Genomic DNA, 21,994 nt, shown 5'->3' on the forward strand with positions numbered 1-21,994 from the left:
AAAGAAGAGTTTGAGAAGGAAATGAAATAAGAGAGAAATTGTGGAGACTCATTCTAGGAAGAAAGATATGCCAAAAAATGGAAAAGTTTGTAAAGATATTCTTTATTTAACAATCTACCTATTTAATGACAGTTCAGACTTATGACCAAGGCATGCTATTCAGTCTTTCAAACTGCCATTCAAACTTAAAACTGCTTGTTTTTGTACAGTTCTGTACATCTTCTTTATAGAGTTTCAATGTCCTTTTTGTACAGTATGCCTTATTTATACAGTACTGTAATTTTTGCTGAATGTACCATACAGTACAGTACTATAGTTTTATGTTGTTACACATTACAGTACTGCATGTAAGTTATGCAAATAAAAGAAAAAGTCATCAAGTTTGAGTTTCATTTGACCATTTCTTTGTTCTGAATACTGTAATGTACATTCTATATATAACTACTCATTTAGCCACTTTATTTAATGATGTAACCACATGAACATAACTTGGTCATTAAGTAAGGAATTTCTGTATAGTTTGTTATTACAGCATCATTTCCAGAAGCTGAAGTCAGCGTAGATTATAGAATAAGAACGGGGACACTGTGAAGATGATTGGAAATATACAATGTTCCATGAAGAAATTTGGATTTTATCTCAGAAGAAGTAGAGAATATATTACTTGCCATAAAGGAGTTTGAGATAGACCTGGATAGGATTGGAGTAGGATAAAAAAAATGAAAGATAGGTAAAAAGGAGACAAAGAAATCATAAGTAAAAAATTGTACTTTAAGAAACAGCAACCTCGAGGAACCAGTCCAAGTTATCCAAGGTGACACATATCAGGGTTCCGTGGTTAAAACCCATCACACTTATATGTCCATTGAAAGGATAAAAGTCCATATATTGGCTTAATTGGAAAAGTAAGGAACTAAGAGCCTGATCCCAAGTTAAAGGAGCAGTTTGAATGAACCCAAAGAATAGGATCAGATTACCTACTTTAAAAAATGCTCATTCCTTTACTATGGGCAAATACCATTGTGGTGGTGGGGGTGGTCCAAGGCTTTCCACCCCTTCAAGAGAAGTATAAATATCCCCAGTTCCAAACTATGATTCATCTCATATCTCTGAGTGTCCACATTTCACTCTTGAGTGTTTTCTAAATCTCTGTCTAATAAACCCTTCACAAGCCTCTTACTGACCTGTTCTGAAAATTCATTTCCAGAATGGGAGTCAGTGAACCTACTGTAAAAGGGTAGGATAGATTCCTTATTTCAGCTTCAGGTACTCTCAGACCCAGCCCAGTGACACAAGTGAGGTATGAGAAGAGACATGTGAGACTCTACAGCCATTTTTTTTTTTTTTTTTTACTGATTACAGTGTGAAATGAAAACTTATGGAAAAACTAAAATAAACACATTTTGTCCTGAACTGTTTGTATGATATTTTATAACCTCAGAAACCAAAAGTCAAATATTGTCCCCCTCTCTTCATTAATCTCATTTGTGTATACGTATTTGTGTGGTACTGTGAAAGCAGAGGCTCTGTTATTCTGATTTTTATTCTCCTCTTTCTCTTTGTCATCTCTGACCAGTCCTAATCTGAGTTTCTACCTGCAGCAGCTGCTGGTGGATTTGCGAGTTCCCTCCTCATACCATTAAGCATTAATGAACTAACTGGGCCATCTATTCATGTTTAATAAATACCTTTATATGAAAAACACTGAACATTAGTCTGGGATAGCGTTAATAGGAATTAGAGTTATAACAATGTTTCTACTCAAGAAGAAAGTAAGTTCACCAGGCCTCTTCATTTTAAAAAATTCTATTCAGGCTTTCAGTGGATGGAATGATGCTCACCCACACCAGTGAGTAATCTCCTTTAACCGGTCTACCAATTCAAATGCTAATTTCCTCTGGAAACACCCTGACAGGCACACACAAAATTGCTTTACAAGCTACCAGGCATCCCCTTAGTCCAGCGAAGGGGAACCACAAAATTAACCATTGCCTTCTATACTCCTTTAAAACACAGAATGTTTCCTGAGATACTTGGACTGAGGTTCCTAGTGCCTTAGCCAATAAAAAAATTCTAGCTTCATGAATGATGTAACTTGGACCAAGCTCCACAGCTTTTTTTTTCTTTTATATTTTGTATACCAAAAGCAGGGATTTTTAGCTTAGTTACTAGTCTGTGCTAATGGCATTAGTTTGGATTCTGACTAAATATTAGCTATTTAATCTATTAATTAAAACATCTTACAAAATGTAACTAATCTATCACAGAATTTTACATCATAACTCCTTCTTTGGACTATTTTACTTGGGGTATGATTTAGGTTTCAATAATAAAATTATCTTTGTTGCTGATGGACAGCATTGCAGGATGAAGAAACACCATACATGGAAAATTTTAATTACATGAAAAGAATAAGTGAATAACCTGAGGAATTACAACATATGCCTCAGAGTCTATGTAGTTGCAAAACAAGTTACTATTGATGTTGTAATATGTGAATTGAAAGTTAAGTTTCATGTTGTTAGGACGACTATATCACTTGAGAAGTTTCCCAGTCTACATTTGTTTTATTGCTTGTATTTCAATATTTATGGAAAAATTTTAATCTCAGCACTGTGAAGAGACTGAAAAAGGATATTATGGGTTTCAAAACTCTCTGTTTGGGGATGTTGTGTGTATTCTTTTTATCTCATATTTATACACCCATACCTGACAATATTGAAGAAAGCTGGAAAGTAATGGCCTTGGATGCAATTGCTAAAACTTTCACATTTATGGTAAGATGAATATTTCTTTCTCAGATATTGTGATGTTATGTTGATTAAAAATCAGTGCCCATGAGCTGTTAAAATTAATGGCATGAAAGTTATCATCTCATGAGAAACATAACTTTTTTTCAGGATAATACAACCAAATGACATTAAGTATGTAATACTTGTTGCATTTGTTAAAACAAGGTGAAATAGGTTTCTTTTTTCCAGTTTATGATGAAGTCTTTCTTTACTGTGATATATATAAAAGAAATTGTGTTTTTAAAGGGAAATGTTTTGAGGTTTATCTGTTAATTTGACTTTCACTTGTATATTCAGGGGCACAGAGTCTCATACTTACGGTATAGAGACATACAGTGTTAATGTTTGTACCTCTTTGATATCTTGGTATCCCTACTGCTTCAATTTTCCATCTTTAATTCTAAATTGATGGATTTCAGAGATTGTCTGACTTCGATATGCAGAATAAATTGAGTTCACATAAAAAGTAACACCTTTGTAGTTAGAAATTAACATTTTTGATCTCTTAAGATGTACAAAGCTTCATAACACATCTCTAATCATTCTCCACTATCTTTCAATAATTTTTTCAATTTATAGAAGAGGAAGAAATATTCAGAAAGGTATAGACAGATAGAAATTAACAACTCTAAAATTTTATCCTAAGACTGTTTTATTTTCAAAATGTGTACTTTGTCTGCACACCAGGAAGTTGACAGAAATGTTCCTTGCTAATAGAAACAATTAGTGGCTGAAAGTAGAAAACAACAGCAGCAGCAGATTGTCAGTAAAGAGAAAGCGATCCATGGAATACCGAGGAAGAGGCTTTCTCTCCCATGGTGCTCTGTACAGCAGGCTGCAGTTCTGGGAAACCCCATCTGGCTCTGGCTAGTGTCTTCTGAGTCTTTAAGTTTTCCCTCTAATCTCTTCTGGAAGTTACTTTCACCATAACTGTCTCTTTCTTTAATTCTTTGACTCCTTGGTATATAAATGGAAGAATGTGTTGATATTCAAGTGGCAGTTCCACAGATAAACTGCTATATAATCTCCCTTGATTATGTCGTACATTTTTAAAACTCAGAGCAACTGATACTGATGTATTAAGACACAACCTCTAAAATTCTACTTTTACTTTCTCACTTTCAAATTATTTTCACCACTGTCCATCTATAATAAAATCACATACTTTATGTATTTATTATGTATTAATTTTCCTTTATTTTTAAATAAAAAGTACACATGCAATTAACTTAAATTTTGTTCCAGCAAATTGCAGAATCTTTTGCTGCTTTAGGAAAAACAATTTTACTCTTGTCAGGATTGAATTTTGTAACTCTTAGTTGTGATACCAACAGGAAAGTTGATATTTTAACATATGAAGAAAAAGTAAATCTTAAAATTCCTGAAAAAGTGGCCTTGGAAAAGAAATGCAATATTATGCAGTCACATGTTGTAGAAGACTAATTTTGCAGGGAAAAATAAAGCATGACCAATCTTGGAAAATTTCCTTAATCACTAATTGTATGCTTTTTTTAATTTAATGATGAGGATATTACTTATAAATACCTTGCAAGATTGCTGTCTGTATGTCTGTATTAAAGATCATGTATATTAGAAGAATACAAAATAATCTCTAAACCAGTGGATTTTATATGTATCATACATCTCATATACATACATCTACTCAAAACCAGAAAAAGCTGACATATAAGAAACAAGACAATTTGCTAAAAAATCTAATTTTAAAAAGTCATTAAATGTAATTTTAATGTTAATGAAAAATTAAACTTACCAATTTCTCAAAAACTAACTTTAAAGGGCCGGGGGTTTAACTCAGTGTTGCCGCCACCTGCCTCGCAACCACAAGGTCCTGAGTTCAATTCCTGGTACCAAAAACAAAACAAACAAACAAATGAAAAACAGACTTTAAGGGCTATTCTACTAGATTATATTCAATTTTAAGAAAATATTTAAAAATTGTTAGTGATAAACTTAAAAATAATGATAAGATGAGATTTATTAAATACTTAGTATGTGCCAGATATTCTTGTATGCACATTGAGAATACTTATTCATTTAAATCCTACTATAGCCCTTTAAGATAATTATTATTATTGTTATTATCATGATTGTAGATATAAGGAAAAGAGTAATTTCCTCAATGTCCCACAACTAGCAATGACTGACATAAGACACTGATTTAGAAAAATGGATACAAACCTGAATCTTGTACTTTCTCTTTTTTTAATTCATTAAGTTTATTGGTACATTTTAGGTATACAGTATGATGACATTCATCATTGGGAACTTGTACCTTTACATGATATATCTTGGTTCTTATTTTTTCCCCCATTCCCCTACCTTCCCTTCAACCCCTCCACCCCTGCCTATTTACAAAGAGTTTGCTTCCATTTTTTCCCTTTCTCATATTTTTTTCCTTTCCCTTCTTTCCTTCCCCCTACCCCTCCCATTTCCCCTTCCCCTTCCCCTTTGGACCTTTTCATCCTATTTTACATTATCCATTATCCATTTTGATCCTCATTTACACTTTCAGTTTTTCACACCAGAGACACTATTCAGTATTTATATGTGTGTCCTATTTAATTCATTTAAGAGTATGGTCTCAATGTTCATCCCTTTAGCTATAAATATCTCTAGTTTCTCATTCTTTATGGCTGAGTAGTACTCCATGTTATAGAGAAAACAACATCTTCTTTATCCAGTCACCAGTTGATGGGCAATTGGGCTGTGGTTGCAACAAAATTTCTGAGTGCTTCTGTATCATTAAAGCATAGAGAACAGATTTTTTGAAACACTTTGTAAATGCACTAAATTCTTTAGAAGCATTGCATTAGTGTTACTATATTGTTGATGGTGTATCTTTTAAGGATTTTCCTTTGAGCAAACTCTCCAGTGATTTGCTATAATGGTCTTAGAGAAGCTGGTCAGAAAAACTAAGGAGAGCTTTTGTCAGTGACATCAAATTTGAGATTTAAGGGAATGGGGGAAAGAGTTCTAATCTATTAGAGTAGAAAAACAGGAAATTTAGATCATTGATAGTGTGGTCATAAGAATATTTTAAAATTTGGATTAAATAAAATCATTAAAAAGGAAAATATGACAACATGCTAATAGAAAATAGAGGAGGTGTAAGACATAGAAAATGTTCTGATAAGAATTTATACTTAAATAATTATAACATGAATAAAATAATTGCCAGTAAAGATGGTTTTTTGAGTTAGAAAACTTTTAGTCTAAGATACTGAATACTAGAGCCTTTCAAATACAGTAAGGTCATTCAATAAGATCTTCACAGTATTGAAACATTAGTTTCTTTTTGTTCATACTGTTTGTGCTTTCTCTCTTTTGTACTTTCTCTTTATATGTATTTGATGTTACTTAAAGATCTTAATATTAAATTTTGTTTTGCTCTTACAGGGTATTTGTTTTGAAAATATAGGCATTATGAGATATGAAGAATTTATTTCTATCATATTCATGATGGATTATACCAAACCCCTTCCTGATGAATATATCACAGTGATTGATACAGCCTTTCTTGACATCCCAGTACGTTTGTATTTGCCAAGACGAAAGTCAGAAACCCTAAGACGAGCTATAATCTATATGCATGGTGGTGCTTTTTGCTTTGGAAGTTGCAGTAAGTTCATCATCTAAAGAAGAATTACTAGGTGTACATTTTTATATATGATCTATTTTATATAAGCATTTACTCATATGCATAATTATTTAGAAATTCATAAATATAGCTATAGATATTAGATATCTAATAGAGAAAGAGACATAGACATGTTTGACAAATAGAATGAATATTGTTGAATTCAGATCTTGTTTTGCTTATTTTGGTAAGCATTTTAAGGTTTCACATTGAATGAATATATATCAAACAAAACTAGGGCATGAACAACTCATTTTCTAAAATGTTTCCCTTTGGTATAAGAATATATCTAAGAGCAGAGACTTTGAAGTGGTGAAGAGCTTTTAAATGGCAAATCAGAATCATGTGCTTTTGCCTTTTATAGGATCATGTTTGTAGGTAATAATAAGAAAAATACAAGGAGTATTAAAAGTTGGAATGCAGGTTATTGTTTTGATTCTAAAAGAAAAATGCAAAACAGATTATGAAATAATAAACTTCCTATGAAATTTATGTGCCTACTTATTCCTGGTGATGATTCTAAGAGACACATACAAAGGATTAAAAATAAAAACATGAACAAATTTATATTTATGAAAACTTTAGAAAATTCTATCATAAAATGCTGTCAATATGAGGAGATTTTTATATAAATAAAATAATATCTTTAAATAAATGAATGAAATTGAGGGAAGTACAATCAATTATGTATTTTTTTCACTCTGACTTTCTCTGTCTCATTTGATACTAAATAGTTTGAGAACTTTATAAAAATATATACAACATAGCAAGCTGGGTAACTAAATATTTGTAATGCATACTGAGCAAGAAGAAAACAAGCATGAGAAATTAATGGTGTACAAAAAGACTTTAACATAAAAAATGCTAAAATGTTTAGGATGCAATTTTAGCTTTTCAGTTTTCTTTTCTATAAACTAACATAGAAAAACATAATCAGGTACAATTTTTCTGGCAACTTGTTAAAAGGAAATTATTTAGGTGATTTATATAAAGATTAAATACTTTACTCTGTAGACTAGCACCTGGGAATATTTGAAGAGTACATAGCCTTCTCAACTAAAGAAAGGTTGTGTTTTGTTCTGTGTGTTTTTCTGACACATAGAGGAATTGAGTGTGTGTCTTTGCAGCTTTGGCTTAGGCAGCTGCATTGCAACCTTGATGAAAATTTAAGGTTGAGGATCAAACTTTATTCATGACCCTTGCTTGGATTGTTTGGTACAAATCTGCAAACCATTAGGACAGTATTGCTTTAGTATAGTTTGTGCTTTATCAACTAGTTAAAGTTCCCAGAGTAGAAAAGTTATCTAGCAATACAAGATAAATTGCCTAGCAAAGATAGAAGGCTGAGGGAAATAATATCCTTCCCATGCTTGTTTTATCCTCTTTACATTCTAAAAAATAAAAATATACCAAACTACATAATTTCTAAACTGAGATGAGAAATTCAGGTCTTTGATCTGGGAGAAAGACTTTCTGTGTTATGAGAAACAACTTAAAATTCATCCTCACAATGATCTATTGATTTTCTGATAATCCTTGCAAGTACAGGCTGAGAGAATGACATTAAGACAAATACTCAGAAAAGCAGTGCTAGGAGGAGGTGATATTATGTGTTACAGTAAGGGTAAAAACTGTCTTTGGGGATATGATTTAGAGGTGAATTTTATAATATACAAGGAAGCAGGTATTCTGTATGTAAGCCATAGAATCTACATAAATTCTTTTTTCCCTTCAAAGATTTTGATAGAACCTGAAAAAGTGAATTCACACTGAGAAGGAAGGGTTGTTTACTCCTCCCAGGAAGGTATTAGACAGTGCTTTTAGGCACTCAAATTTCAATGGCTTAGTGTATGTTACTTAGCTACAGGTCTTGCTAAAAAGATTATTGGTCTTTATCTGTATATTTATATGCCTTTGTGTTTCTCATATAAGAGAAATGATAATAAAAAGCAAAATAGAAGAGGGAAAAATATGAAGTAGGGAGAAGTTCAAATACAATACTTTTCTAAATTATATATTTCATTGATTCAAAAATACTTTATGTGCTATTTTATTTCATTTATATTACTAGTTCATCTTAGATCATTAAGAAAGTTTTGTATTATTCTGTTTTGTAAGAATCTTTTTCTTTTATATTTTGTGCTCTGAGTACTTTTGAAGATAATGACACACAGTGTATTAACTATTGTTATTTTATTATTTCATTATAAAATATTATTTTATGTTTTCATTAAAAGACTGGGCTCTGTCTACAGAATTGTTGGTTCAGTAACCTATTGGTAAGGTCTGAAAATTTTGTATTTCAAATTAGGCCCTAGTGGTTGCTGATTCTAGGGGTAAGAGTTCTGCACTACTCTAGATTCTTTCTGATAACCAGTATCCCTAATGAGGTTCAGAAATCTTGGAACATGTGTCTTATAAATTTTACCTCTCCTTCCTGTCGGTTACTATTAATCTGCATCAGCCCAGGCCACCTAGCTACTCCCAGTCTCCTAGATATCAAGCTTATTACTATTGCAGAGGAAATGGAAGACTTCAGGGATTTTATGTCCTCACATTTTTTCTTCCTTTTCGAAATGATTTCTCACTATGTTGCCCAGATTGGCCTCAAACTCACAGCAACGCTCCTCCTGCCTCAACCTTCCAAGTGCTGGCATCATCTCTTATCATTTTCTTTTCCTTCCTCAGACTTATTGCTATCCATCCACTCCAGTCTTTACCTATTTCCTTGGATTTCCACCTTAAATTAATTTCTCTTTATTTTCTACTCAATGGCATAACAATTGGCCACTCTTCCTTTAACTCACTGCTTCTGCCTTTGTTTTCTACAACAAAGTATCTTATAGAATTCCTTCTGCCATTTATTGTTTTTTCATCTCTCTCTCCCACATTTGAAAACAAAAAAACAGAACAACATATTTTCCTCATTCATAAATTTCCTAAGTATTCTTGTCCATCTTAATCACCTCCAAGTTTTCTGTTTTTGTCTCTACATATTTACTCTTCCACCCTCTTTTCTTTTCCAATGATCATTGGCTCCTGATATCCGGTTCTGGATCTATGTTTTTAACAGTCAACTAGATATTTACCTCTGGACAGAAGTAAATACCTGCAGACTGTTCTAATATTACAAAACACAATTCTATTTATGGTGTCTAAACAGTCTGAGAAACCAAATAAACCTCTGAATCAACATCTCAACCTTTTGAATTCTTTCAATAAATAGTAATTACTTACTACGTTTGATTGTTCCTTCAATCTTACATTCTACATCTTAATGTCTTGACTCATTTATATAATCTGGTACTTCAGGATGTTTCAGAGGTACTCCTTGTTGATATCTCTGCTCTAATTAATTCCTGTTCAACTTTATGTCATCTATATTTAATAATGGATCTTTCTAACATGAAGTTCTGCCTATATGAGTTTTTGTTCTAATTTCTTCAGTGACTCTCATCACTTAATGAAATAAATTAAATTTTTTAGCCTTCCCAACTCCTACATATAACTTTCCTGTCTGTTGTCAATGACCCCTCCCAGAATTTTGTTTCATTTACCCTGAATCATTTTCTGTTCTCTGAACACTTCATGAATTCTGATTTTTCTTTCAGAGTAAGCTTTTTCTAGCATGGCTTTCTACCTTACCTCAAGGAAACAGTCCACTTGGTTAGGGGAAATATTTTTTTTTTGTTTTGCACATTTGTGTGTGTGTGTGTGTGTGTGTGTGTGTGTGTATGTGTTCTCTGGCTCTACTTGCTGATGTTAGGAAATTTGAATTCTCTTTCTTTGCTTTCCTAGACTTTCTCTTGTTTTTCTTCTCTAAAATATTGCCGGGTATGGTAGTGCACACCTGTAATCCTAGCACTTAAGAGGCTGGGGCAGGAAGATTGCCATGAATTTGAGGCCAGCCTGGGCTACATAGTGAGTTCAAAGCCAGCCTGAACTACCTAGCAAGACCCTGTCTTAATCCCCTCCCAAATGACAAATTTGCTTTGACAACTAAGCAATAATAGGAACATGCTACCCTCCTAGATTTTTTTACATAATTCTTTGGCTCTTGTTTCTCCATATTTATCAAAAAACCTTGTTTCTACTTACAAAATGCAGTAGAAATTCTATAAATGGGAATTGAACAGAGAAAATTGTAACCATATAGATTATATCAGTAAATATAGTGTAGTTGAGGCAGTTTGAGATAAGAATGGGAAACAAAAAAAATAATTTGTCTTCAGTTGTAAGAGAAATATAAATGGATTGGGAGATGAGTAAAGTCACAGGCTTGAAATTTATTACTGAAGGGCTTTAAATGTAAAGATCAGGAAGTTCTTATATCTTGTGCATTTGAGTCTTCATTTATGCATTTCTTTTGCTTGCAAATTTTCAATTAAATCTTAATAAAAACTTTTTATACTCAAGAATGAGTGATTTACTATTCTGTTTTCCAAATTGTCATTCTCCCAATATTTAAGTCACTTTAATTTACAATTTTATTAGTTTAAGACCAGCCTTAGAAACATATGAAATTTGGAATTTGATCACAACCCTAAAATTCTCTGAATTTCTAGGATCTTGTAGGAAATTAAACTGTAGGCCAGATCACAGAATTTGCCAAGTTGCTGTGTCTAGAGCACTAGTAGATGGAATCTGTGGATACTTGGAGAAAGATGTGGAGTATGCATGTTTGAGGGAGGGGCAGGTATTAGGTCCCAGTCAAGGGGTGCATCCAAGTGTACCAAAACTCATGCACATCCAAGTCTGCACCCTGACTTGCCAGAAGCTCTTCAAGAGTCTAGTTGCTGTTCTTTAGTCTCTATTTTAATGCTAACATTAATAGATCATCTCAGAGTGACATATATTCGGAGAAAACAAGTTTTGAAGAGCCATGTTACTGAGTGGTATTATTTTAGAAAAGCAATACATAACTCTTATTTTCTTTTGAATAATTCTGCAGGGAATTCTGGCAAGTGAAAGTGAAAGCAATGCTATTATTTCTAGGGAAGATGTTGTTGATGTCTCTCTTGAATTAGAGACCCAGCAAGGAGCTAGCTGTCTTCACAGATCACACCTGTCCCCATGAAACTTGGTGATTGGAAGAGCTGAACAAAGTAAACTGTACCAGGCCATGAAGGGACCTAGGACGTGCCATTGTGTACAAACAGCATTGACAAGAGAAAATTAGCCTGGGTTGAGCCTAGATTTTCATCGCCACATTATCAATTGGCAAAATCATTTCATCCCTAGACAGAGATTGAAGAGACTGATATGAGCTCACTGTGTATTGTGGATCAGATCCCTCTATGTGGAAACAGGGACAGAAATAAAGCCTCCTATGTAACATTCACAAACTACATTTCTTTCTAGGCTCATAGTTATAATTGTTCTGTTGCTTTTTCATTACAGGAAGTTATTTTGACATTTCTTTCTTTCATTTCAGAGCAGACAGCATTTGACTTCCTGAACAGATGGACTGCAAATAAACTTGATGCTGTCGTTGTAGGAGTGGAGTAAGAGAATGATTTTCTTTGACTATTGCAATTTTTCCTTCAACATATAGAGGTTTGATTTGCAACTTAAGTCATCTTTGCCTTAAATATAATTTTGAAAAATTAATATAATTTGCTTGTTACTGTTGTACCATAGACTGCTCCTCAAAGAAGCAGAGTGTAGTACTATTTTCCTGTGATTATAGAAATCTGAGTTACAGACTAGAGTGAGCTTTTGGTGAAACATAGTTGTTCTAGACACGTTAAATTCAAGTTCTATAAAACCCCAGTTGAGTCCCACTTAATATAGCTGGACAAGAGAAAGTAAATTAATCACGTTTGTGGTATTGAGGCATTGGTTTTTATTTAAGCTGGTAAGAAAATTTTTAATTTCAAACCAACTCTAGTTTGGACTGATGTAGGTGATAAAGATGGAGACCAGTTGAAAATTGTAATCTATTCTCAGGAAAAATTTTAATCTAGTCTCAGGAAAAATCTTTCATTTTGCTGGGACACACCAGGAAATCATAGGACAGTTGAATATTTTTTTTACCCATATTGGTATAATCTGAATTTCTGACATCCAAAATTGGTTCTTAAACCTATCATCCTCAGCAAGAATTATTTTCTTATACATTTTCCCTATTTCATAGTAACAAAGACATAGAAATTTCTAATCCAATAATTCTTATAGGACTTAGTCACCTAGTTTTGTTTTGGCTAGAAAACTAAAAGTTTAGAGAGAAACTTAAAGAAAGATTTGATCATTGGAAGAAAGTGATTACTACCACAGCCATCATGCATACTTTCATTAGCCAGAAAAACTTCTCATGGGTATTTCTAAATTTTAATCTTAGAATATTATCCTTTTTACTTCTATAACTTTTGAGGTAATATTAATCATATCTTTTATTTTTGTACCAGGTATCGAACTCAGGGCCTTTTGCTTGCAAGGCAGGCATGGTGCCACTGAGCTAAATCCTCGGCCCCATAATGATATAATTTGTGCTTGTCTTACACATTTGAGCCATTCCTTACTGATATTCTGTTTTTATTGATCTGTATATGTGTGTGTGGGAATTCATTTGTACCCATTAAAACAATTGTGTGATAATTTGTCTTACAAATGAATTTATCAGAAATAAGAACACTCTCCGACATATTAATGTATTATTTATATTTTAAATTTTTACCTTAGAATCAACTTGTGGACATTATCTATAATAAAGTATACACATTGCCTGCTAGAAGAAATTTGATCAAAATAAACTTGAAAAGTATAGGTCGCTTGCCTAGAATATAATCTCAGATATGTTGTTGCCTTCAAAAAATCATGATTTTCTTAAAAAAGTTTTTAAAATGCTTGGATCATCAATTACATTGAGAGCATAAAATAATCTACAGAGTACCTCCAATCCATAATGCATTTGTGTTAAAAATTTTGTTTGTAATCCCAAGGGTGTTCACAACACTCCTCTGACTTCTCACATACAAGGCCATCTGTTTATTTTATATACGATATTAAAACATCTTTTCTCTTCAAAATTGTTATTAGTACTTGTTTGAGTACATAATGATTACACTCCTCCTGGGGGAGTTGGCATGTGTACATAACATATTCTAATTCTTTTTTCATTTCTTTTCCATCTTCTCCCTTGCCTTTCTCTGCCTCTCTTGTTCTCTTTCGCTTTTGGAAAAGATCTCTCTATTTCCCACTATCTATCTTTTGTTTTGCTGTTTATTTATATTTTAGGTTTCTCATACGAGAAAATCCGTGGGGTGTTGAAGCTTGTGTGCCTCATTTATTTCACTTTATGGTATCACACTGATTTTCATTTTAATTGAGTTAGTAGAAAACTCAACCTTGGTTCTTTGAAGGTTGAAAGTCTGGTGTTAAACTGTATCTATTTGATATTTGAGAGTAATAGATACAACAATAAGTGCTTTATTGCTCTATTTTAAAGTTATAGACTAGCTCCTCAACATCACTTTCCTGCTCAGTTTGAAGATGGCATCACTGCAGTCAAGTTTTTTCTTCAGGATAAAATTCTTTCAAAATATGGAGTAGATCCCAGTCGAATCTGCATCTCAGGAGACAGTTCTGGCGGTGCTTTAGCAGCAGCAGTGACTCAACAGGTACATTGTATTTGTCTGTATGGTGGGAAGTAGAGGTTCAGACTCATTTTTTAAGAATCAAATATCCAGTACTTCTGGCATCATTTCTTGAAGAGATCATTCTTTCTTAATGAATTAAATGGTTCTCAATTCAATTGACATTAACATCACTATCTGTCTTCAGATTCCCCTGTTCCATCAGTCATCTCCATGTCAATACTATGATTATTTCAAACTTGTTCTTAAAATTGTTTCTAGTGTTCTGTATCTTTCCCATTAAAATATTAGGTTACCATGTCAATTTCTTAAAAGTATATTGATTAGGATTGCGCTGAATCAATAGCTGAATCAATAGCTGAATCAATTGACATCTTAATGATATTGAAATTTCCAATAAATGTATATACATCTTTTATTAGATTCTCTTCAACTTCTCAGAAATATTTTTGTATTTTCAGTGTAGAAATCATGAAATTGTTTTCTCAAATTTCTTCCTGTTATTTTGAAAAACATTTTACTCAAAATATTTTCCACATGTTTATTGACAGTATATAGAAATATAATAGATTTTTATATTAGCCTTCTATTCCTTTGTATTTTTTATCTTTGTACTTTCTAACTCCCTAAGATTTTTATATATAATCATATCTTCAATTGTAGAAACTCTTTTCATTCTTCCTTTCCTATCTGTATGCCTTTAAAAATTTTCCTTTATTAGTGCACTGGCTATGGACTCCAGGACAATATTAAATACAATGATCTTATTGTGAATCTTAGAAGGAAATTGTTCAGTATCTTATTAATGAACATGACATTAACTGAAAGTTTTTAATGGCTAACTTTTGTCCAATTGAAGAAGTTATTTTAGCCTTAGTTTGCTGATAGTTTTCTCATAAATACATATTGAATTTGACAAATATTTATACTGCGTCTATTAAATATTTACAGTGTATCTATTGTGGTGATCATATAATTTTTATAGTATTCTTTTAGTGTAGTAAATCATGTCAATTAAGTTTTAAATATTAAATTATTCTATCATTCTAGGCATGAGACTCAATCATGATGAATTAAGATTTTTACATATTGCTGGTTTTGTTTGGTACAATTTATTAAATATCAGATGTTTTTGAGGGATTGATCTTTATTTTTAAAAAATATCATGTTTTAGATTAAGGTTATGCTGCACACATTAAGTAGCTTGGAAAGCATTATGATCAACCTATAAGAAATTAATATACCCACTTAGCTAATATTGATCCAATGGGGAAGCAAGTCACACAGCAAGTGTACATTTAAAGAACAAAGAACTTTTTTAGGAAAGGATGAATACAAAAGTCTTGGTCACCCACCAGAGTGATTGATGTCTATCTAGACTTTCTTGGGCCAGGTGTTAACACTTATCTCTTGGGGAAGTATGTAGTCCTGGTCATTTTGTGTTTATCTTGAGGCCTGGCCTCTAACAGATGGATCTTTGGCCACAGTTATAATGTGTTTTCATCTTTTGTATTGACTCTGGGGAGGGCCTAGCCCTGTCTGCCTGCCTGTAATATTTCTACTTAACTTAGTTGTCTATATTAATAGGATTACTTCATCTATTTCTTTTTCAGATAGTTTGTTGCTGGTCTATAGAAATGCAACTGATTTTTGTATGCTGATTTTTTATTCTGCAACTTTACTAAAAACTTTTCTACTGGTTCTAACCCTTTTTTTGATGGAATATGACTTTTGTTATGTTGTAGTACATTCCTTTCGTACATAATTTGTTAAGAGTTTTTATCATGAAAATGTATTGAATTTTTTTCAAATACTTGTTCTGCCCCTTTTTATCCCTCATCTTGGTCAGTGAGTTGTATCACATTTATAAATTTGAACATGTTAAAACATCCTCATTTTCCAGTGCTGAATTACACTTGCTTATGTTGTATGAACCTTTTAAATTGCTATTGAATTAGGCTTGTTAATATTTTTATTGTGAAATTTTTCATTTACATTCAAAAGCAAATTTGGCATTTAATTTTCTATTTTGATGGTGTCCTTATACGGATTTGGTAATATAATAATGCTAGACTTGCAAGATGAGTTTGGAAGTTTTCTTTTCATTATTTAAAAAGAAAACTTTGATAATGATTGGCTTTAAGTCTTGGCTTTGATAATGATTGGCTTTAACTCTCACAATATCTATTATACATTTTGGTCCTCATTTACACTTTCAGTTTCTCATGCTAGAGAACAATTCAGTATTTACAATGTGTCCTATTTATTTCAATAAGAGTATGGCCTCAAGCTGCATCCATTTATCTATAAATGTTTCTATCTTTTTATGGCTGAGTACTACTCCATTTTATATTTTAAAAAACTCACATCTTCTTTATCTAGTCACCAATTAATGAATATTTGGGCAGTTTCCAAGATTTAGCTATTACAAACTGTGCTGTGCTAAATATAGGTGCACATGTGTCACTGTGGTATGATGCTTTTAATTCTTTTGGGAAGATACCCAGAAAGGGAATAGCTATGTCAAATGAGACCTTTAATCCTAGTTTTTTTGAGGAAACTTCACACTGATTTCCACAGTGGTGGAACCAGTCTACACTTTCACCAACAGTGGGGAAGGGTTCCTTTTTTGTTGGGAGGCTTTTGATTATTTTTCATTCTGCTAATTCATTTTGGTCTGTTTAGATACACTGTTTTTTCATGAATCACTCTTGATGGGTTATATGTTCTTAGGAATGTATCCATTTCTAGATTTCCAAGTTTTTGGTATATAATTTTTCATAGTAGTTTTGTCATGGGCTGGATCTGATGGTCCCTGAGGCTGAAATAAGGAACTTAACCCATCCCTTTAAAAAAAGTATGCAGGGCAATGGGGAAAAATTAAGAGCCAAGATACATCATGTATAGGTACAAGTTCCCAATGATAAATGTAAATGTATTGAATACCTAAAATGTGCCAATAAAAATATTTAAGCAAAAAAAAAAGTATGCAGGTTCTCTAACTCCCATCACAGAAAAATAATTTTCAGGATGCATCAGTAAAAGAGACATGAGAAGGGTTTATTAGATGTAGATATAAGACACCCTCAAGAGTGGAGTGTGAGTACTCAAAGAAATGAGGCACATTACAACCCAGAGTAGAGCACATTTAAAGGCTGTTTTCAACATAAGTGATCTCAGATGTGTATTCTCACTGTCTACCAGGTTACTGTGCAAGCCATCTATATGGGTTTGTGTGGAAATATGCATTTTAAGACATACTGTCTCCTGTGCAGCTGCTTTCTTGGCTAGAGGCAGAGCAACTTAAGGTGAAAAGGGTCTAGTGGCCAGGAATTTACAGGTTAATGTAAAAGGCCTTTAGTAATTTAACACTATTCTCTGTAAGGATGGAGGAAGAGGGTCTCACTCTAGGGTGGCCTCCAGAGACAGGAAAAGAGCTTGTCTTGAAACTGCAGTCATTCTTAGAAGTACAATTTTAAAATCTTGATTTCCTGGTCTCCTTTCTACCTAGTTTTATTTATTTTTTCCTACCTCAGTATCTTGTGATTCTTTGTATTTCTTTAGTACCAGACCACTCTTTTATTTCTGAATTTATTAATTTGAGGGTCTCTCTCCCTCTTAAAATTTTTCTCAACCTGATTTTTTTCAGAAAACCAACTTTTAAGTTTATTGCTCTTTTCTATTTACTAATGTTCACCTTAGTTTGTTCTTTACCTGTTTTATTAAAGTATAAAGTTAGAGAGATATTTCTTTTTTAAATGTAGGGACCTATTTCTATAAAAAATTCTTTTAGAACTTCTTTTGCTGCATCTCATAAGTTTTGGCATGTTGTATTGCTACTGTTGTTTAATTCAAGGTATTTTTGATATTGTTGTTTCATTTTGATTTCTTTTTTGACACACTGGTTAGGAGTGTGCTGTTTAATTTGTACATAATTGTAAACTGTATTATTTTCCTCCCATTATTAATTTTTAGTTTCATACATTGTGTTTGAAGTATATACTTATAACTTCAATCTTCAATCTGTTATTTATGGACTAATGTAATGATATGGGAAATAATACTGGAGATGAGATATGAAATATTATATCTTCCAATCTGTTAGCTTTCTGATATGCAGAGCTCTTATTCTCTAAAAACCGAAGGTTGAATTCTAGGAACAATGAGGGTTAAGAGTAGGAAGATATTTATTGGTAGGACAGCTCCTGAGATGCAGGAAGGGACCTGAGTAGGTAGCCCAGGGACTCCACTATACAGAAAGATTTTATGAAACAAAACCCACGTGTGTACAATGTGGGCCATAGCCATGATCAACTAATAACAAGTATAGTCACATAGGTAATAGTGGTCTGATTTGGAAACAAATCACAGAACAAGTGTGGATGGAAGGAACAAAGACTTCTCCTAGGAAGTGGTGGATCCAGAGGTCTCTGGTCACCCACCTTGGTGGCTGATGTCTATCTAAATTTCATGAGGTCCAGTGTTTGTCCTTTGAGGAAGTATACAGGTCTGGTCATCCTGTCTTTATCTTGAGGCCTGGTCTCCAGTAGATATGTCTCCAGCCACAGCTGTGGTTCATTTCACTTCTGTCCTGATTCTCTTGAGGACCTAGTCTATCTGCCATAATATTTCTGCTTAACTCATCTGTCTATAATAATGTGATCTATTCTGGAAAATGTTCCTTGTGATATAGGGAAAATAAATGTAACTCTCAACCTGCTAAATGTCAGATATGCCTAGTTCATGTTCCCCAAAATTGAAGAATGATTTCTAAGGAACAATGGATGTTAAGGGTAGGAAGTATTTATTGAGAGGGAGAGACTTTAGTTCCTGAGAGAGACAGGAGGGTACCTTCTGGATTGTTACAGACTCCACTTCACAGAGGAAGTTTTGTAGAGCAAAATTGTTCCAGAAATCTCAGAAAGAAATACATGGAGACACAGAATTTGGGTAAAATAATAAAACTTCTACTTGCAAGCCAGTGGGACCACCACGAACTGGTCTGGTTAATATCCACGCTCCCCCTTGTTCAGTGTTTTCCTTTTTATATCCTTTTTAGCCATTATCTCATCCCTCGTGGTCTTTGATGTGTAAATACAATTCCAGTTCCTATTTACAAGTCACAGACACAAGATAGGCACATATACATTGTAAATTTACCCAGCCATTGCAACTTTGTTAGGTTAATGAAGTTACTGGCTAAAGAGTCAGATAACCTGTCACCTTAAACAACAAGAGTTAGGGAAAAAGTATATCTTAAAGGAACATATTACTTATTTTGCCTCTACGACTACCTTAATATTCAGTCTACTAAGTTATCTAAAACTTTTCCCTATCATTTCTCCCTTTGTTTACTTTGGGATAATTCTTCTATCCATTACAAGTTCTATCCAGTTTATCTACATTTCTTAACACTAGCATTTGGTAGTGTTGAGCTGCAGCAATGCGCTGCTGTATAAATTTTGAAATCCATTGGATGACACAAGGACCAAACATTAATATTAATATAATAACAAGAAGGGGACTCAGAAGAGGTCCTACCCAAGTTTTTCCATCCTGACCAAGTAAAATTAATCCCATAGGACAGCTCTCCTATACCAAATTCCTCATCAAGAGCCTTGATCCAATCTTTCAGTTTGTCTAGTGATTCTTGTACTACACCAGATTTATTAGCATAATAACAACACTCTTCACCAAGAAATAAGCAAGTCCCTCCTTTCTGGGCTGTGAGCAAATCAAGAGCACACCTATTCTGTAATACGACATTGGCCAGTGAATCTAGTTGGGTTTCTAAAGCCTGAAGTGTGTCTCAAATTTCCTCAAGATCTTTTCTAATTTCTTGTCCTAATGAAATATATTACTCCTTATAGCCAAATAGGATCCCATGGAGCTGGCATATACATAGATATAGGATTACATTAACCTTGTTTACAATTGTTACAATTACCAGTGGCTTGTCCAACAAGGGAATCGTTGATCCAAACTTGTGTTTTCTCTTTGCAATATAACTTCTCATTAGAATAGCCCCCACAGTCAGAAGTTACCCTAGGTCCCCCATAAGGTTCTTTTGGGCAGGCATCAAAGAATATTGTAAATGGATAGCCTTCCAGTTCCCTTTTTACCATTTTAAAAGTCACATATTATTCATCAAACTTTTCATTACTAGGCCTAAACACCCGCAGTTCACAGACAAAGAAACTTAAAGCAGTGGTGATATGGCACAATACAATAATCCATGTCGTCTTTGTTGGCGCTTCCATTCTTCAGGTGTGCGTTGACTCACCAGACTCCGGAGTGGTGAGAGCATGGCTTTGAGTGTGTTGTCTTTCTCAGCTTTCAGTGTCAGCTTTATTGTTACTTTGTGTAACGAAGTCTTTGCCTTTCTGATGTCCTGAACAATGTATTACTGTGACTTTGCTAGGTTCCCATACTGCCTCTAGCAACTGTACAATTTCCTGTTTATTTTTAATTAGCTTCCCTTCTGCTGTGAAAAGACCTCGCTCAGTAAATCATGCCATGGATATGCAATGTAGCAAATGCATAGCGAAAGTTTGTATGTATATTTACCTTTTTACCCTTTGCCTATCGGAGTGCCTGTATGAGTGCCCGGAGCTCAGCATGTTGTGCCAACTAGGAAGGGGTCCCAGGTAGGATCACCTCATCCTTCATGGTTACCAAATGTCCAGCATGATGAATCCCATCTTCCATGAAGTTGTTCCCAACCATGAACAGAACGAGGTCAGCATCAGATAAGGGTGTCATTTGTAGGTCAGGGTGGCTGGAAAAGAGCTCATCAATGACACTCAAGCAGTCATGATCAGGAGGGCCTGTCTCCGTGGGCTAGAAGGTAGCAGGATTTAAAGCTTTTACAGGAATAAACCATAAGCGGGGGTTCTCACAGAAAAGGGCTTGGTACTGAGTAACCCAATTATTTGAGAGCCATTGATGCCCTCTTATGTTCAACAGTTTCAAGACTGTGTGTGGAACCTGAACAGTCAGTTCCTGACCTAAAGTGAGCTTGTCTGCTTCTTGGATTAATAAAACTGAGGCGCCAAGGCTTGAAGGCAAGGAGGCCACCCTTTTGCTACTGGATGTAAATTTTTAGACACGTATGCCACTGGTTGGTTCCATGGGTCTACTTCTTGGGTTAATACTCCAAGGGCCACATGGTTCTTCTCAGTCACTTATAGAACAAAAGGCCACTTTACATCCGGTATGCCTAAAGCAGGGGCAGCTGCCAAAGTCAATTTTAGCTTCTTAAAAGCACTTTTTTTGGTTCTATAGCCCAAAGTAAATGATTTTCTTTTTTTCCTTTAATTTCTGCTTTTTTTTTCTTTGAGCTGTGGTCACTTGCTTTTATAATGTCCTTTCTCTCTGCAATAGGCACACTGGTCACAATCTAAGTCCTCATGTTTAAAACCTTTCTTCTACTTTCCCTCTGACTTTGTTCCCTGTCTTTCTTTCTCCTTTTCTTCCTTGGCTCCCATAGCACCTGCTATGTATCTGGCTTTTCTCTTATCTCATTCATCTTCCTTCTTTATTCTCTCTCTCTCGCTCGCTCTCTCGCGCGCCACGCGCGCATCAACGCTCTCTTCACATACATTTTCCTAGCTAATTGCAACGGTTGCATTATATTCATGCTGTCCCAAGTTTCTTGCTTCTGAATCTTTCTTCTGATGTCTAGAGCTGACTGAGTTACAAAGGTAGTATTGAGTAACTGATGGTTATCAGGAACAGCAGGGTCAAATGGTGTGTACATTCTGTAGACCTCGCAGAGCCGCTCATAAAATTTCTCAGGGCTCTCATTGGGCTCTTCTTGTCTGACACTTTAATCAAGTTTGTAGGTCTTTTATTTGCAGCTTATATCCCTGCCAGAAGGGCCGTCCAATAATTTCTTAAACTCTCCTGGCCTACTGGGGTATTGGGATTCCAATTGGGCTGCATATGTA

General features: G+C 34.0%; 1 protein-coding gene across 1 annotated transcript in view; it reads left to right on the top strand.

Moving 5' to 3' along the window:
- Positions 1 to 2,486: 2,486 nt before the first annotated feature.
- Positions 2,487 to 21,994, top strand: part of LOC101705307 (arylacetamide deacetylase-like 2) — a 36,724-nt gene continuing 17,216 nt past the window's right edge. Inside the window, exons 1-4 of the mRNA XM_004834465.3 lie at positions 2,487 to 2,777; positions 6,210 to 6,432; positions 11,885 to 11,954; positions 13,898 to 14,069. Of these exons, the coding sequence (XP_004834522.1) occupies positions 2,640 to 2,777; positions 6,210 to 6,432; positions 11,885 to 11,954; positions 13,898 to 14,069 (603 nt within the window). The 5' untranslated portion in view covers positions 2,487 to 2,639. The remainder of the gene's footprint in view (positions 2,778 to 6,209; positions 6,433 to 11,884; positions 11,955 to 13,897; positions 14,070 to 21,994) is intronic.

This window comes from Heterocephalus glaber, unplaced genomic scaffold (assembly GCF_053883595.1).
Source record: "Heterocephalus glaber isolate CG9 unplaced genomic scaffold, H.glaber_assembly_v1.0 deba00001504, whole genome shotgun sequence".
Taxonomy (NCBI): domain Eukaryota; kingdom Metazoa; phylum Chordata; class Mammalia; order Rodentia; family Bathyergidae; genus Heterocephalus; species Heterocephalus glaber.